Source organism: Lepeophtheirus salmonis, chromosome 2 (assembly GCF_016086655.4).
Source record: "Lepeophtheirus salmonis chromosome 2, UVic_Lsal_1.4, whole genome shotgun sequence".
In the NCBI taxonomy this organism is placed as follows: domain Eukaryota; kingdom Metazoa; phylum Arthropoda; class Copepoda; order Siphonostomatoida; family Caligidae; genus Lepeophtheirus; species Lepeophtheirus salmonis.
In genome coordinates, this window is record NC_052132.2 from 22176233 (window position 1) to 22190056 (window position 13824).

Consider the following 13824-nt stretch of genomic DNA (forward strand, 5'->3'; position numbering starts at 1 on the left):
AACAGTTTAGAAAAAAAATATATCTTTAGATTACTAATATAAAAAAAACGAGCGAACCTAAAAAATAAACCGGATTTTCATTACTAATATGGCTATCATTTAAAGTCCTCGTGAGAGGAGGAAATTTAAATGTTTCATTTCCAAAAGGTCCAAAATTATCCATATCATGAAGGATTTTAATACGTTCTATTAAAATAAATCAAAATTGCTCCCTTTTCTGATGACTATAAGACAATTGTGTTCAACCCTTTTTTCAATATTGAATTTCATTTATATATATATATATTTTTTTTCTTCGTCAGTTCAGTTTTTTCCTGTGAGTAAACTCCCACAAAGGCAAAAATTGACGCTATATTTTATTGTGAGTAGTTGATTTTTCTACTCGCCCCCCCATCAGTTATCTAAATGATGATTGATTGAATTCGAATAAGATCAAGTAAATAACACGATAGATAGTGATGTAAATTTAATTAATTTTTAGGCGTGCCATTTTTTTGAATTTGTAAGCAGTTTCCTCGACTTTTTCCTTATTATTTAACTCCCACTTCATTCAACTATATTAAAGCCTGATTGAACATTTCTGTTTGTTCATAAAAGACACTAGGTATTTACTGCAGAATAATAATTGTAAGTCCTTGTTGAACTCAGAGTAGAACTGAGAAATGACAATTGAGTCATTCATGCTATTGTCCTTGTTTATTTTCTTCTCGCCAACTTCCTTCGTCACTATTGATTAATTATAGCTGATTAAATGAAACGATATTACAGCAAAACTAAACTCCTTTAAAATATTCTTCAAATTGCTATGGTTGCAATGTTGATTTTTTGTTCATTTTTTTTAACATGGTCAAAATACACACAATGTTCATCACTAGGAGTATTGGTTAGGGACAATTTTTATCTTATTATGAAAATATAGGGAGTATGACAACAATTAGGAAAAAACTTATTTTAAACGAGTAAAACTCGTCTGTTAAACTCGTTTAGAATAGTTTATCATTTCTACCGAAAAAAGAAATCAACTCTTCCTTGTTTAGTGTTTAAACTATTAGATCATGAATATATTTGATTATAAGCATATTTAATTGTAAACATACAACCCTATAAAGTGGTGCAAATTTGGAAAAAATATGCTTCTTATACATAGAGGATTTGCAAATGTCTCAAAAAGCATGTTTATTTTTATTTGATTAGCTCTTTGTAAAAAAGTATAAAATTATTGTTGCACAAACAATATAAGTACATTCAGAAGTTCTTTTTTTTTTTTTTTTTTGGTTATAAATTTGATAAATTCCATATATTTATTACATACATATTTATATCCATGATTAATAACTCATTCGTGGTTTGATAATTTGTAATAAAAAAAAAAGGATTCGACTGATAAATATTATGTATTATGATTATATCCATACCACAAAAAATTGATGATTTAAAGTGGATAAACAACACAAGAATAAACGAGACATGCAAGGAGCAACGTGGTTTAAATTTAGACTCCTTTATCTTTAGTTAAATGTTGAATAACTCAGACGGTGGTTTGAATATATGAACATACGTGTCTATAGTGAGATCATTATCTAATAATGTTAATAAAAGTTGCAAAAATAAGTCTTATCTCATTATGGAAACAAAAAAATAATAAAATACTTTCCCATGGTTGTAATGTTCTTCCTTTCAAATAAGCTGGAAATATGTTTACAGCAAACAAACACGAAATGTGTGAATACACTCTAAATATACATATATATATATATAAATGTACTTAATATTATATAAGAGTAATGTATTATGTAACTACTCAACTTGGAATAATTAACTCACATAAATGACAAATACGATAACCATAGTTGTAAACCCTAAAAAAATGAAAAATTGCATTTTAGTACTAACAATTTGAAGGATGGGTTTCATTAGATTACCCACGACTAGCTTTTTCATCCACTCTCAAACTGTCCTGTTAAATAGAGAAAATAAAAAGTTGCAAAAACCTATGGTAGCAACGCTTTAGTATTTTCTTGTTGCTAACTGTTAATTATTATTAAGAGAATAGTTTTTAATTATACTACATACAATGAAATGATAATTTTATTACCTTAAGTATTAATGACATTATGAAATGACAAGAATTCTAAAAGAAGGCTCCTGATAATTTAATACAAAAATCCAAATCATATAAAATAAAATTTTGAATTCATAATCACGTCATTGCCTTCATTATGTCACACAATCTTTCCTCCAAAAAGAAACAGAAAAAAAGCACAAACTCATCTGGTAGTTAGTCAAATAAGTAAATCACACAAACTTCTATTTATTCCTTAAGTACTCCCGGACAAACGTTATCATTTTATTTCTCTACAAATTTTAAAATGAATTAGATTAATATTTTTCATTAAATATTCTACATAATATTTTATTCGATACTGTATTATAATATTTTATTAAGAGCATAACTAAACATATATATTCCTATATGATAGCCAAAATTTCTTCTTTTTTTTTTTTGCCTATTACTTCGTTTATTTATCAAAAAGAATAAATTATGAAATAGCCATGACGTATCAAGTTAGACAGAGGAATTGACAGCTGACAACAAAAATCAGAGAGTATTTTTTTGTTGGTGAGGTAACGCCGTGTAATCGGTAGAGTGAACTACTTTAAATGATAAGTTAATTTAAAAAAAAAAACAAGCACACTATAAAAACTGGCACAATGAAAGGACATATTTTATAACATTTTTATCAATAAACCCCTTTGTTATAACTACATAAAAAAGACCCATCCTAAAGAATTTGATTAACTTCTTTTTGATTCCAATAGGATATATTACAAACTTTTATCTTTTCTATGATGTATGGTTAATGAATGAATAATGATTGAACATAAAAACTGTTATATATATCTACATATGTATTATCTCAGATCTAATGAACTTTTATACATCCATTGAGATGCTAATGTTTTTAAATTAATCTATTAAAGAAATTTAAAACTATTATATTTAATTATATTTCGTCAAATGCATCTTTACTAATTTTTTTTTTTTACATAATTCTTATATATTATTTGTTATCTAAATACAGGTATTAAAAACAATATTTCCCCATAAAAATAATATAAAAGGAGGGATTGCTTTAATAAAAAATAAAATAAAATGCAGTCAACACCTTTTTTTTACTCCGTTTCCTTCAAGAGGGAAAGGAGAAAAGAAAACTAAAGCAGTGGAAGGTGCGAATATACTCGATAAATATATACTATGTTCCTACTACATAGGCACATCTATACTCTATTAGATATATTCTATAACTTAGTATGTTATATATATATATAACAGATGAAATATCTGATTAATATTGTATGTACGCATTTATATAATACATCACAAGCAGCAATGCTTGATTATTCCATGTTTCTATAATTGCATGAATACATATGCACATAAGAGGGGATCATAAAATGTGATAAAGGACTGTCGATACACATTGTAAAGCAAGAAGTGTGATCTTTTTCATTCTTGTACCAAGTTCTTCATTAAAATCTGAACACTTTGAATTTTAGACTTAAATACGATATAAATTATTAATTAACAATAGAATTTCAACAAATCTAATTGTATAAATATATGTGTGTCGCAGCTCTCTTAATAATTAATGTAGCCGCCCTTTGTGGTAATAATACATTCCAGGAGTGGGCAGAAGGAACGACACCCACTGTGGATGTAATCCTCTGTCATGGCGTCCCAGTGCGTGCTGATAGTGGCTTTGAGGGAATCCGTGATTGAATGAAGGACACTGTAGGCCTTTCCCTCCATATACACTCAAAAGGAGAAGGGGCATCAGAGATGTAGGGATTGTCAACTGTCATAAAACAATTCAAAATAACTCAAAAGACTCATTCAAAAGAGTTATGGGTTTCTTCCATTCCTGCGATCAAAAGTGGAGTCTCCACTCTCACAGGGTTCTTTCCACCCACTTTTTGATAGTTCTCTTGACAGTTTGGTGTCTAGATCTCTTGTATGGACCCTCATGGACTTAAGAGGATTGCCTTGGCAGTTTTCTTTCACTCCTCCGGATCCAGTTTGGCCTTTTGTGACAGAACCCTTCTTTCTCACCTACGTTTCAGACTTGCTGACGGTGTAGATATTGTTCCTGGAAGCGTCCAACTGCTTGGAAATTTGTCGATCACGTCCAAATGTCCTCTTCTCGACTAGTACATAACCTAAAGACAAATGGAACAAGGACTTACACTTATAACTCACGAACAAACCCTCATTTATATAATTTGTCTTTTAGGAGCACATTCTTATTTTGTACTTGGATGTTCTGTCTTCAACAATTAAATGATAACACCTTTGGAAAATATAAAGATTGTTCAGACTAGCAACTAGAAAAGGCTGCTCCTCCTTTCTAGTATATATTTATACACCTCTAATGTGGTTATGAGTACTTTGTACAAAGAATTATACAGTATTTTTGTATACTAGTAGTATATATTATTTTAATTTCTTTTCATGGGCATATATTTATATTTTTTTACAAACACAAAGTACAATAGACTACTTTGCTAATACTGCATTTTTTATTTCTTGAAAAGGCCGATGAAGAACTTATAGAAACCTGCTACAAAGTTAGTGTATTACTATTTAACCAGGGGGACATAGTAAAATGATATTTTAAGATAATTATTTGTATTTTACTGAGCCTATCATTATTTATTTTGTACGCAAATACTCTTCTGTAACAAAAAAAAAAAAAACAATATAAATTATTGATTAAGTAAAGTACATAACACAATACCAAAAGATAACGGCAGTTTTGCTGTTTTGGAAAGCGGTCAACAAATAAATAGGGACATGCATCAAATTTCACAGCTTACAGTAATCACCAGAATATAAAACTATGGAGTGGAATTAAAGTTAACCCACCGTTCATAAACATATTTTTTATAACACGGTTAGTCAACCGGATAAAAATAAAACGTACGAATTTAATTATAGGATAAATAGTTGAACGATTTTAATATTTACGTCATCTAAACTTTGAATAAATTCTCTAACTATTCCATTCATCATGCACTCGTAAAAATCAATTAAAATGCAAAAAAATACTTGTAAAAATATATAATATGGAGAAAAAGAAATATCCTTGTTCATAAATGATCTAAATCGCGTATATATATGTACATAAAGTTTCAAAAAAAATATAATTTGTTATTCTACTATATAATAAAGTAAAGATATTAAATTTCAACTTTTAATAAAAATTTCTATAAAATATGCATTACTTATCCGAATTTCGGGAATATAATTAGTACGTTTTAGTGTTGATGAGGTTGCATTCATTATATATAATAATATCTATAACACCTCAGTTCACACCATGAAAAATAGGAAGAATCAAAGTCTTGAAAAGGAGAAATGACTTTTATGCAAAACACTTAATTAAATTAACTAAACCTCGATTAAAAATCACTAATAATAAACAAGGCAATATTAAGTTTAATGAATAATTCAATATAATTTGATTTACTAATTTAGGAGCATACTTTAAAATGTTGGCAATAAAATTTAAATTAAAACTTTTTTATTGATGTCAGGGAATACAATATCCTAGTTTACTAAAGGAGGGTAAAGTATTATAGATTGTGTACAAAAAGGGCACGGATAAAGTGCCAATAGAAATGAAAATTATTTATATACGTGATTGTTTTAATTGGTTAGCACATGATGGTCACAGCAGTAGCTATGAAAATAATAGGTTGGGAAATATGTAATTTCGCTTTATTTCAATAGGTATCTTAAAATCATCCGATTTAACACAAATAAGCCTCGTTCTGTTTGATATCTTGTTGCGAATGTACTTCATAATTCTCTTCTCGTAGTAACCACTGTCCCTATTGGCAACACACTAGGACGACCAATTTTCACAAGCCTCTATTTAGGCTAAATTTGTACCCCCAAGCGCATTGGCCATAGACAGCAGTCCCTTGGTTCCAAGTCTGGACTAAAGGGTGAATGCATTAGAACTTTCCATCCAAGCTCCAGGAGCGTCATCAAATATGTGTACGGCCTGGAATTGTCTTGATAAAAAACGATTTCTCTCCTATTCAGCAATCCTGGCCGCTTTTGCTCTAACACCAGCTTCAGACGGTCAAGTTATTCATAGTAGAGGGTAGAATTGTGCAGTCGAAATAGGGGAGCGACTCATAGTTGATTATTGCCTCTAAATTTCATCGAACACAAAGCAATACTTTGCTGGCAGTCAATCCTTGCTTGGCCACGGTCTGGAGCGCTTCCTTAACTTTCGATCACGATCTTTGTCACTTGAGATTGAGGTAAGTAGTTGTTTTCCTCACAATTTGCTTCCGAATTGGAATTTCTTCTATTGAGACTTTCATACTCTACGCACGATAATTCACGACTGAACCGGCCAAGTGGGACACAGAATCATTTGTAGTATAAATTTACACCATTACAACACTTTATCTTATCCTATGTGAGCAATAATGACCAAGATATACTAATTTAAAAAATGTGTACAAAAGGTAACCCCCTGCCTAAGCTTTTATGAAGAACCCTCACAAACAGTAATTGTTTTTTATATTCCTCAATCATCTTAAAAAACTAAGTTTTGGAGTGGAATTGAACATCTTAATATGACTTATGATATATTATTTTATATACATACATATTGTTCTTGGCTGACACTTTTCGTTTAGGGGAGACATCTCTAAAAAGGAAAAAGATTATCTTTCTTTCTCAAGTACAACTTTGATAAGTTATTATGTGATTATCATCACCCATTGTTTATTAATTATTCACTAGGTGTTATTTAAAGAGTTGTAAATTATAAGCATTTTCCAATTTCTAGCAGGCTATTTTTTTAGTAGCTGGCAAAATGAAAAGTATTATGTGTTTTTTATTTTTTTAAATTTGAAGAGATAACATGAAAGTCTACAATAACTGCTAGTATATGTACGAGTTGCAGTGATGATTTGTTGCGGAGTTATAAGGGTAAGTCCTTATTGGACTCAAAGTAGAATCGACGATCGATTTCGGAGAAATTCTTGTCTATTTCATTCTTTGATAGAGAATGGGACTGAGTTTATTTCCATCCTCTTATAGCTGATTGAAGATGATATAATAAAACTTCGTTACAGCTGAGTGGCTATCCTCTAAAATATTGTTATTGAACGACGTAACTCAATGGACAACACGCTTGCATGAAATTATTCTCTTTAACTTAATCTATGTAGGTTCACGTCTCAGTCGATCTTAGAGGAGTAACTATATTTTATATACTTATGGACTTCAAGAACAATTCCTAGGTCAGATGGACTAATTGTAAAACTATAATGTTTACTAATACTAAATCAGTGGCACTCAACCTGGCCAATTAATGAAGTATTAAATAAAAATGAATATATATTATTCAAATTGTCAGGGTTACCAATTCATTATTTGTAAAATTTCTTTATGATTTTATATAGTCATAGTGCAACAATGTAACTCTTTAAAATATGAATATATTGATTAAATAACTCTCCTTACCTGACAATCCAATTCTTGAGTTTTGAAAAGTGTACAATTTCCTTACCAAAACATTGCCCCATGATGAAGAACTTAATTGTTGCTTTAAAAATTATAATCAAGTATCTATTTCGAAAAGAAAAATTGAATAGCTAAAACTTATTTGATATCCTAGAATACTTTTATTTATGGACAGCCACATTGTTGATCAAAAAAGTGTCATTTTCCCATGTGGTTTAAAGGGAGGGAAGTAATAATGGATCTTTACCCTTCCTTCATGAGTCATGAAATGTCCCAATGTACATCATGATATTTTGAAAAGGAAGGGGGAAATGAGAAGGAGCATCTTAAGGTAGTAGTTGTATATAGAAAAATTTGTGAAAGCCATAGGTCGTTATCTAGGAATTTAATCTTACAATGGTGAAAGTAGAATAATATACATATTAATTAAGTCAAAAGGAGGTCATTACAGCTCTTACTTTGAAAATAAAGCCCTCTGTTCTAAAAATCATGAATTATTTATATAACATAAAATAGACATTGTAATAAATCTATGAAAATTGATTTTTTTTTTTTGCAAAAAAAAAAAATGTTGTCTATTAATCCAATTCAATTTCTATTTACAAGTAAATGAATTATTGATATTCTGACCGAATAAATACAATATAAATAAATCCATTGGTTTATGTAACAAACTTGTCAAAATTTGCAAAAAAATAAATATATATATATATAAGAATACCCTGTACAAATATTCAATAAAAAAATCGATAATTTTTGCTAGTTCTTAATCAGATATATATTTACGTAGAGATATCAAATAAGTTTGCCATTCATTTATTACGACAGAAAGTAATATTTTTTTCTGTTAAAATGTAGTCATAATTATCCAATTTATTGATATTTTTTTTTTTAAATAAGCACTCACACATTCAAAATAAGCCATTAATATATATATATATATAAACGTCTGTTCAGCAACACTTACATTGCTGTACTGAATGAGTAAACAGGAGGAAGGGGGTGTTCAGCTCCCTCTTTTTCTTTTTGTTCGTTTCCTCTTTCTTTTGCAATGACGAAATAAACGTTTGGCTTTTTATTCTTTTTTGTTGTTGTTGAACCATAGCGTGGACTATGTCATGTTGTAGGAGGAATATTAAAAAGGAGAGACACAGGGAATAGAAAAAGAAAGACTCTAATGAATAACAACTATGTATATTTAGGGTTGTGTCGGTCCGTTCTGTCCAATCTTAGGAACAGTCCTATAGGTCTTTCGTATCTTTTTTTTAGACAGTCTGTCCTTATGACTGTCAGTACCTGAACTAATTAAACAAAGAATAAATAAAGTTAATCAATGTCATCATGGACCAAACTTAACAAGTTTTTAGGACTCATATGGAAGAATGAACTGTACCAAGACTGAAGTGGAAAGAAACTATAGTCTTCAGTCCTAAATTAGGACCAACACAATGCTATTCCTAAGTTCTCCAGCAAAGGCGATATAATATACTTTATTTTGTGTAGGTTCTTAGTTATTCGTGCAAGTTCATTGCAATCTTGGGATCGCTCATATCAGGCTTTTTTGGATTGATCCCTAAGACTATCTGTCCTTAAGGACAGTCAGTAATTGAAATAATTAAACAAAGAAGAAATAAAGTTGTGGAAAGTTATCAAGGACTTTTTAAAACAGATATACAGAACTGAGCTTGACCGGACCAGGAATGTAGTCTACAGTCCTAAATAGAGACGTGCACAACACTATCTATATTGTAGAATAGAAGTTAGTTCATCAGACAATTGATTTTACTTCTCTTTCTATGCATTAAATATTCTTAATAGATATATTGTACTCTCAACATAATATGGTGTGTTGATTAACATCCCCTCTTGTCTCCTAACATAGGGTATATAGAGTGTTATCAAATCCTACTCCGTATGCTTAATATCTGAAAAGAAAAATAAACAGCTAATACATTCAACCATATTTATAGCACTACATTATATATACTCGGTCGGCCACACCCTTTCTTCCATTTGCCATGATTTTTTGACTAATCATTAAAGGGTATATTATTGTACATGTGATACAAAAGAAAGCCGTTCTACATAATATGATATATAAAAAATGCCTTCAATGCAAAATTAACCTTTACAAATATTATACCTAAAATCTTAAGGTAATTAATTTGTTTTTTTTAATATTGGTTCCAAGAATGTGGTTTTTTTTCACATTAATTACAACAACAATACTTAAATCATTTAACAATACTTAAACTAATAAAAATGTTTATAGGATCACTATAAAAAAATATTTGACGAAATTAATCAATATACAAATTTCAACACTCTACTTCTTTTTATTTATCTAACGAGTATCACATTCTCATCAAAACTTGATATTGATATCTTGACCATCTTCTCCATCCCTTGAGGTATTGCCTTTTTATTACTCTACCTTGCTGCGTACATGACTCACTGTATTTTTGCTATAAATACTTCTATTTTGAATTTTTGACATAAAACCAATCTCCCTTCGTGATTCTGCAGTTCCATTTTTTCTGTTCTATTTCATTCACTCTGTTAATTAATTGCCGAACGGACGGAGTATTTATCTTCTATCTATACAAGTAAAATTTCTCATTTTACCGACGTCTTATTACTCTGGGCAATGCCGGGTAGTACCGATACTTAGTCAAACTAAAGATTTATTTTTTCTACTTTTTTGCCAACGGAACCATTTTTGTTTTCATGTCTTCCAACATTTTCACAAAAACATAATTTATGTAGCAGTCTAAAGTGGCATTTATGAGGATTTTCAGTTTATACCTACATATGAAAATAAATGTTTATCTTTAAGAATAAAAAATAAAATATATGGGTAGGACTAGAGAAAGATGGTTTTATTTCTTCTTTTTGTACGTTTAACATTTAATCGTTGTGTGTTAGTTGTTGCTTGACTGTCTACGTACATTGAGGTTCTTTCCGACAAACAAGTTAATTCAATATACATATTGAAGAGAAGCCTTTCTAAATAAAGACATATCTTATATAAGAAATGTGGATATCATAAAAATAAGCATTTAGTCTATGTTCTCTCAGATACTAATTTTTACTACATAAAATACGTTGCATAGAAGAAACATGGACTAAAAATATCCATAAAGTCAAATTTTTCTTATAATATTAATTCATGAGAGTGAAAAATTCCCTTTAGATTTTTCCTTTGTTATTAATACAAATTGTAACCTGGCTCTAACATTTTTGATCTGTATGTTTCTTTTTAAATTCATTTCACAAGAAATTTTAAAGTCAATACAAATACATAACACATAGGCAGAAATGTACCTGGATTCACAAGTAGATGGTACTATTCTTTTTAAAGTACCTCATTTGCAATTGTCAATAAACAGCTGTCAAAATTTCATGACAACTTGTTCCTTAGTTTGGTGAGTTTTTGTGCGAAGTGAGACACCACTTTTTTTTATTTTCAAAGCAATGGATCAGAAAAAATAATTGTGTTTTAATTTTACACTGATTTTTGATGGAAAAACAATAACATTGAAGCTCAACAATAGCTTTAAAAAGTGGTATGGGGACTTTCTCCCATAAAGTGAATAAATTAAAAAATGAATTATATTTTTTTATTTCAAACCAACATTGAACGAAAAAATCGTACTTTCGTTGTTATAACCTGAACTTTCAGCTCATGCGTTATCATTAATGCCCCCAGAAAATGTTTTTGCTGAAAAATTAAGTTAAAATCGTCGACAATCAGTTAAAAAGACTACCTTATCAAAAACAGATTGTCTTGAAAAGGGGGAGTTTCAAAATTTCATATTTAAATAAGTATACAAAAAATAATAGTTTTGTTATACTTCGAAATTTGAAGCTTATACATTTGAGAGGTCCTGTGTTGAAATTTCTGTAAAGGTAGACATGTATCCCTTCTATTGTTTTTTTTTCACAGCAGGATTCAAATCTTAGGGCATCAACCCTTCTATGTGCGGGTCACACTTCAACAGAGGTGGCATAGCTTACGGGAATGGCTCAAATAACAATCTACAATTAAGAAGAGGCTAGACCACAATGGGACCATAAAGAGGAAGGAGGGTTCTGTAAAATAGCCCATCCTTCAAAGATGCCCTGGTTCCCGTAGGATTACAGGCTCACGACATTTTGAAGGCCAAACTGTTCCCCTGGGTCTGTAGTGACTGCAATATAAGCATCCTATAATAATATCAGTAAGGGGATTTTCTGCTGTTCCTAATCTGTTCTTCTTTTCTATTTTTTGTATTCTTTATAATGGTATCTTAGAGTCAGTAATAAATTAGCACTCAGCATGTTTACTAGTGAGTTTCTTTTTGAGGTGTCTAAGGACACTACAGGTCCAGAAAAATTTATGGAAGATGAGGACCCACTCACACTGCAAAATTACATATACCTTCTTAGCTAATAACAAAGCTTTCTGGAACAAGAGAATGTAGCCACCATACAGTTTCAAGTTAAGAAAAATCAGATGATAGTAAATTTTTTTAACTGAAAAAAAAAATACATTACCTCTATCCAGATTTGACTGTATTATAACGACAAATAAGGGAGAAATTTACATTTTTAAGGAGATTTTTCTAATTAAGCATTTAATAAGGTAAGAACAAGATTTAATATATCGTCCTGTAAGAAATATATTTATGATGGTATAGCAGTTTTGAGTAATCGCACGAAGTTTTACTTTTGTTAGTATCAGAAAAATTCATATTTACATAAATTTATATTAAATTCGAAAAATGATTTTATTATTTTGTCTGAAGGGGAAAAATATAAATTCTTATATTTTTCATTCTTCGAATGACTATGTAGATAAAAGTAAATTATACTTCAAAGCTTAAAGATGGGTTATCACGCCTATTATACGCAGTTATACTAGTTGGAAGCATTTTGGAAATATTAAGATAAAGGAACTGAAAATCAACATGGTAAACCTTAGTGTTTTAGGAATGTTTTGGAGAAGAGCAGCTTAGCTGTCATTACGTTTCATTAGATCAACTACAAGCAACTGTGACGAGGAGGGGGGGGAATGAAATAAGGAAGGACAAAGGCAATTATTACTCTGATATCAATCCTCAATTATACTCAGAGTCCAACAAAAACTTACAATTAAAAATTAGCAACAAATTATTTTATGAGCGAATGCGATAAATTTGCCTATGTGTCATAATTTTTCTTTCTATCTCAAAATTGGAGACATCATCAGTGGATAGTTGAAAATCAATCACGACAACCTTTAAATAATAAGAAAATAATTTTGCAAAATGGAGAATATTCATATCATTAGAGAAGGAGAAGAAGAATTTCGACTTTTTCGAGATATTCCGACAATTAACACTTTGAAGGATCATTACATTAAATTCAAGGTCTCATTATGTGGAGGAGATGGTGTGTTGATCTCTTATGAAGTATTTCGGGGTGGGACACGGAGTCGATCTGTTAACTAAGGGATGAGGCCGGTGGGGTTCACATCTCATGAAGTAAATCACTTCAACTTTTTCTTGTATGAACCATTACAGTATAATTACAGGAGGATGGACAGAATAGGTATCATGTAGAGGAAATACTATGTCATCAAATTCATGAACTCCTGAAACAAAAAATTACTATAAACTTTCTTAAATATAAATATAAAGTACAAACTCCACGGAATGTCTAATCCTACGTGGAAACTTATTTGACGAGATGGAATGCGTGGAGATCCATCGCCTCCTACTCAATAATATAAACTTATTTAAAAAGTAGCATTGATTCAACTTAAGAGCCATCTTGCAAGTAAAAATAATTCATAAAAAGATGTCACTGGGTGTACTGTATATATTGCTCCCTGATATACCAAGACACTATAAGAAAAACAGAGAGTATAATATACAGGATATAAAAGAAATAAGATTATTCTTAGTGTTAAGTTTTTCTTATATTAAAAAAGAAAAAAAAACTTGTACTTAATACAAATTTAAAAAAATGTGTATTACTTTAAATGAGGTTTAAAACCGAGCTTAAGTCAAATCTCAAGTCATATGATTTATTTTTTTCTCAATCTGTTAATAGTATTTTTGTTATTTCTTAAGGAGATAATGTTTAAAAAATGAATAAGTAGCTTCGTGTGAGTTTACTCATGAAAAACACATTTTAAACCTAAGATTTGTTGGAGTGTTATCTTAATTTATTATTAGAGTAAAATTGGTTTGTTTGTCAACGCCTAATAACTGTGGGCAATGCTGTATACTACCGCTAGTAAATAATAAATG

At 29.9% G+C, this 13824-nt stretch overlaps 1 protein-coding gene across 3 annotated transcripts in view; it reads right to left on the reverse strand.

Moving 5' to 3' along the window:
• The window catches only part of LOC121132634 (uncharacterized), a 225924-nt gene that overhangs the window by 159863 nt on the left and 52237 nt on the right, over positions 1–13824 (reverse strand). The window contains exons 2-3 of one of the 3 annotated variants that reach the window (XM_071886701.1): positions 8517–9474; positions 7550–7654 (exon numbers count right to left, since the gene is read on the reverse strand). In XM_071886701.1, the coding sequence (XP_071742802.1) occupies positions 7550–7611 (62 nt within the window). In that variant the 5' untranslated portion in view covers positions 7612–7654; positions 8517–9474. Of the gene's footprint in view, positions 1–7549; positions 7655–8358; positions 9475–13824 lie in introns of those variants that run through there. The other 2 variants (XM_071886699.1, XM_071886702.1) reach the window with 2 other exon arrangements.